Source organism: Acanthisitta chloris, unplaced genomic scaffold (genome assembly GCF_000695815.1).
Source record: "Acanthisitta chloris isolate BGI_N310 unplaced genomic scaffold, ASM69581v1 scaffold22621, whole genome shotgun sequence".
In the NCBI taxonomy this organism is placed as follows: domain Eukaryota; kingdom Metazoa; phylum Chordata; class Aves; order Passeriformes; family Acanthisittidae; genus Acanthisitta; species Acanthisitta chloris.
In genome coordinates this window covers 22,695-27,901 of record NW_008655733.1, presented here as the reverse complement: position 1 = coordinate 27,901, position 5,207 = coordinate 22,695, and the positions used below count along the sequence as shown (strand labels likewise).

The 5,207-nt window shown below is 37.4% G+C and overlaps 1 protein-coding gene across 1 annotated transcript; it reads left to right on the top strand.

Moving 5' to 3' along the window:
• Nucleotides 1-1,338: 1,338 nt before the first annotated feature.
• Nucleotides 1,339-4,681, top strand: LOC103811101 (cytochrome b reductase 1; the record flags this gene model as incomplete). Its single annotated transcript, XM_009084052.1, has 3 exons — nt 1,339-1,547; nt 4,010-4,164; nt 4,345-4,681. Coding segments are annotated over 3 exons (665 nt in total), but the record flags the coding sequence as incomplete, so codon positions are not given.
• Between the last annotated feature and the right edge of the window lie 526 nt (nt 4,682-5,207).

The following is a 5,207-nucleotide window of genomic DNA, read 5'->3' as shown; positions in this document are numbered from 1 at the left end:
GATCTCCAACCATTTCCTCTCGGATTTTCTAAAGGACACTTTAATTCCAGTATTATATTTTCACACAGTGTGTAAAAGCATACATTGATGTAAAATCTGATCACAGTCTGGAAATCTCACTTGTGAGCAGTGTTTTCTTTGTGAATTTTTCAGTGCAGTACTGCATTTACTGGCATGCATTCAAGTAAAAAATGTAAACAGAACTTTGAAATTAATTATTATTCTTTTGGTTTAGTATAGCTAATTATATATAAAGATTTCAATGTAATTTCATAAGCAGAAACCTTAAATGAAGATGTGATGAATCACTGAGTGGAGCTCAGTCTTTTTGCTCAGGCAAAACATGGATGTAGGCATTAGCCTTGTTGGTCAGGTTATCAGTTGTCCTCAGAAATTTGTCCCCTGTTATCTGAATATACTTATGCGCTGTCACACATCCTGAATTACTACCTAGTTTGCAATCAGATGTACCTGGGGCTTCAGTGATCTAATCTGGTCTGGTTTTGTCTCCTGTGGAAACCAGCTGGGCCATATGACAGGCAGGGGACAGTTGTGGAAGAGAAAGGGCAGTGGGGATCTTGAAGAAAGCTTGGCGAGAAGCAGCTCTAGGCTAAGTTATTCTTATGGACTATCTGGAGTTAGATCATTGGTTATTGCTGTTTCGTTGAGACTGGACAAAACATTGTCTGCTAGAGTTATTAATGCAAGTATAGGCAACCCCCCACTACATTCATCTAACAGTGGTGGAAGAGTTGTGTTGGCAAAATGCTTTTGTCTCTTAAGATTCAGACTGTGGTTATGCTCAGAAGCATTTTCCCATTTCAAGTGGTCCTAGTATCAATGCAACAGACAGTCACAGCAATATCTATGAAACTAGAGAATAGCATTATTCAAAGTTGGCAAAGAGACTATTAGAAAATCGTCTCACACTTTCTCAACAAGTGATCTTGATATGAGAATCAGGTCCTATTCCTCCAGTCTGATTAGTAGCAGAAAAATCACAGTCCCATGCAGAATCCCAGTTGCATCAGTTTAGTGGTTGAGGAAAAGATGACACAAAGTTGTTTGGTGTTCTTTTTTTGAAACACACTTAAGTTTGAGGGTTTTTTTAATTAGGAAAAAAATCTCCCAGAAAGCTCTATTTAAGCATCAGTTGTATATCTGGAATATGCTGTGCTATGTGTATGAGGAAAAGCCTTTTAACAGACATTTTTTAGAGAATTAAAGGTTCGGTTTTGCTGTAATTTACAGTGGAACTATGTGAATTATGCATGATTATTAACATCTGAGAGAAGTTATCCTACAAGGCATAAAATCTTGTTTCTGTTCTTTCTGCAGCTATTATTGTGTACAGACTGCCATGGACCTGGAAGTGCAGCAAACTCCTAATGAAGTTCATACATGCTGGATTAAATACCATAGCTATGATTCTTGCAATTGTTTCTATGGTAGCCGTGTTTGAATTCCACAATGCCAAGAACATTCCTAACATGTACAGTCTGCACAGCTGGATTGGGCTGACTGCTGTTATATTTTATTGTCTCCAGGTCAGAATCTAACTGTATTTATAAACAGGTTGTAAATTTGAAGGATGTATTGAATAATTCAGGCACAATAGGCCCTCGCTAGTTAACTACTGAGATAGCCATTTTTCACTCTGTGATTTGCCAAATTAGCATGTAAATGTGCAAATACTGGATCCTTGACTTTAAAGAAAATTGCACTTTAAAGAATATTTGTTTATTTGCTGGGACAATGGCCATTGATTTACTATAGTTACACAGTTGTGTGTTTCAAAGCTCTGTTGTCTCCTGAAGTTAAAGCAAGTTACTTGGTTTGTTGGCAGCACATTTAAATACTGTTAGTGCGTTCACTAAGGAAGTCTCAAATAAGGTAACTGCTTTAATTTTTTTTTCAGCTGTCATAATTTTAAGTAGTCACTTCTTAGCCTCAAGACTTTCGTTTATCAGCAGAACAAGTGCAGCAGGGAGCAGCAGAGATCTAAAGGATCTGACATCTGGATGAGCTCCTCCTGGCTAACCAGTTCTCCTGAATCGGCACAGTTTTGATAGATGTTCAGAGACATGCTTTTAGCTGCTCCTGTTGGCAGAGAATTAGTGCTATCCTAATGTAAAATGAGCTAACTTAGTGTGTTTTGTATTTGGCAGAGAAGAGCAGGCATGCCCTGACATTGACAGTACACACACAGATGTGATCTTGCTGTATATGCATTCTGAATTTCCTACAGTGTGTTATTACACTATGCAAATAAATTCTGTTCCTTCAAATACTCTTTTTTTTTTTTTTTACCAAAACACTAAAAAGGAAAAAGACTTAATTATTGTGATCATGCACAGAAAATTCTCTGCTGAGGGATTTGGGTTCTGGACTTTTATCCTTCACTGCTCAGGCTAGGAGGTACAGGAAATAGTGTGGAAACAGTGTTTTTAGAACTTAGAAAAAAAAGAAAGCATATTGCAGCACTGTTGAGTGTATGTTCTATAGCTGAACAAATTAATAACAATGAATATAAATTAATAAAGGAACAATGTAAAGATATTCCTTGTCCTAACAATGCAGGTATTTCAGAGAAATCTGTGCTGCAACTACACTGAGTATCAGCATTTTCTCTAATGGTTAAATAAAGAATTGTGAATAAGATCTTACTTCTACTTTTGCTACTATAAACGTGATCAATGGCACTTAATGACTTGCCTGTCCCATCAACTTCCTCCAAACTGTGCTGAAGTCTCCAGTCAGAGACTGATGCTTTTTATGTGACTGAGCACAGTCATGAAGTTGTATCTCTGTTAATGGAGAAGATCCTTGGCATTTGCCAGAAATGGCATGTCAGTCTTGGAATTACAAAATTACTGCGGAGGGATTGCTGACATAATGCTATGCCTACAGGAACAGTAGTGTTCTCACAATGGTGTGACAACACTAACAAGATTATGTTCACCTCCATGTAAAACACTAGTGAAACTAATATGAAACACTGTGGAACAAATTGTTTCTTAAATATAAAAAGAATGACCAGGGCAAAAAAAAAAGCAAAGAAATTCTGGAAAAGTAATTTGAGAGCTGGAAAAACTATCTTCCAGTGCAAGACTTAAAATGCTCCAACTGTTTAGCAGATCTAAGGAAGATTAAAAGATGACTTGATTACAGTGTATTAAAAAGCTTCCCAGGGAGAAAATATCAGTTTCTTTAATCCATCATGGAAAGACAAAACAAGGACTAAGACTGGAAGTTAAAGCAAGATGTAATACAAATTCATGCACTATTTCTAATTTAGCAGCAGGGGTGGGTAACAGTAGAACAAACTAAAGAAGGGATGCAGTGTGACTGGGCAAGCCTGTGACTGCAGCCTGTGACATGATGGATTAGTTTCCATCACAAATTAGCACAAATGGGAAGAGTAGTGTCCCCTGAAGAACTTCACACCACCCGTACACATCTGCACTCTGTAAATGCCATCTGACCGATACTGAGACCCTTCCCCTTCTAAAAATATGTATTTTCATTTAACTAAAACTCGTTAACAAAGTAAAAATATTTAATCCACTCAAGTCAGAAGGTTAGACTGCCTCCTGGTCTTCACTGATGTGTAAATCTGTAACAGGAGCAGATAACAGGACCTGAAGAGACTGTGCTCAGGACCTGAAGAGACTGTAAAAATGTAGTTATGCACACCTTTAATATGTGACTGAATTAGTGACACTGAAAACTTGTGTTTCCAGTAGTTAGTTTGGTTGTAGTTTTAGCATTACCAGTAAATTTGGACAGTGATGTAAGGTAGGGTTTTTTATAAAATACTTAATGTCTGCTTCCCAAGTGCTAAGCCAGAATTTTGCTTTAGTTTTGAAAGAAATAGAAAATGGCAATTCTTCTCAAATTTTTACCTGAAGACATCTCAAAATGGAATTTTTATGATTATTTTTATTCTGCTTGAGAAGTGCAGCTTGTTTCTTATACAGCTTTAACCATGAATATGTTTTGTGTTTAGCTTTTCTTGGGTTTCGCTGTCTTCCTGCTCCCTTTTGCTCCTGTGCATCTCCGAGCAGTTCTCATGCCAATCCATGTTTATTCGGGTTTGACCATCTTTGCAACAGTGATTGCAACAGCTCTCATGGGAATCACAGAAAAGCTTATATTTTCATTGTAAGTATTTTTTCCCAATTGTTGATTCAGCTTATTCATTGCCTGTGCACAGAATAATAAGCATCTAGTATTGGGACATTGGTTCATTTTCAAAAGACCTACCCAGCAGGAGACTGCTGGTTTTCGACCAGGATTGTCTTTGAAACAACTGACCTTGCCTTTCTTTTTCCCCTTTCAAAGGAAAAGTCCTGCATACAGTGCATCCCCACCAGAAGCAACTTTTGTCAACTGTCTTGGTCTTTTGCTTGTCATATTTGGTTCACTCATTTTGTGGATGGCAAGCAGGCCCCACTGGAAGCGACCCCCCGAAGAGAACGCTAAAGTTCTGCGGCCCATTGGAGAGACTCCTGAAGGCACAGAAGTGGAATCCACAATGACAAACAGCAGTAACGTGGATAAACCTGATCTGAGGATCAATTCCGAAGCAGCCAGAAAACAAAACCTCAAATTTGATGAAGCAGGCCAAAGATCAACCATGTAAAGAAAATACACAGAATAAAATTACTATTATACTGCCAAATCCCCCCTCACTCCTCAGTTCCTTCTCATTTAGTTATGTTGATAGATAAATGGGTTGGGGTTTTATTTTCTGGCTTGCTCAAAGATACTCAAGTTTTTCTGCAGATGAATTTAAACATATCCTGTTGGTTCTCCTTTAAAAAATGAGAGCATGAATGAAATCATGAATGGGAGATTCACATAATTGGAGAATGTTCTCCGTATCACATCTTAATTTAATGCTTATATCTCTTTAAGCCATGAAAAATTAACCAGATTGAGACTAAATTTTGCTCTGAGTGATTTTGCATGTTTTCTGGTAATGTTCACTTTTTTAAAGCTCTGATATCTCTAGCTGATTAACCCCCTCACCAGCTGTTAAGATCTATGGGATTTGAGGTAATTCAGCACTTTGCAGAGCTGCACCATAAAAACATGTAGTCTAAAATTTTTAATTAAAAAAACCCAAAAGTTTGCTTGATATCATCATTAAATCTTTTATTTCCTTTAAATCCTTATGTTGGTTGGGTTTTTTCCCCAATCAG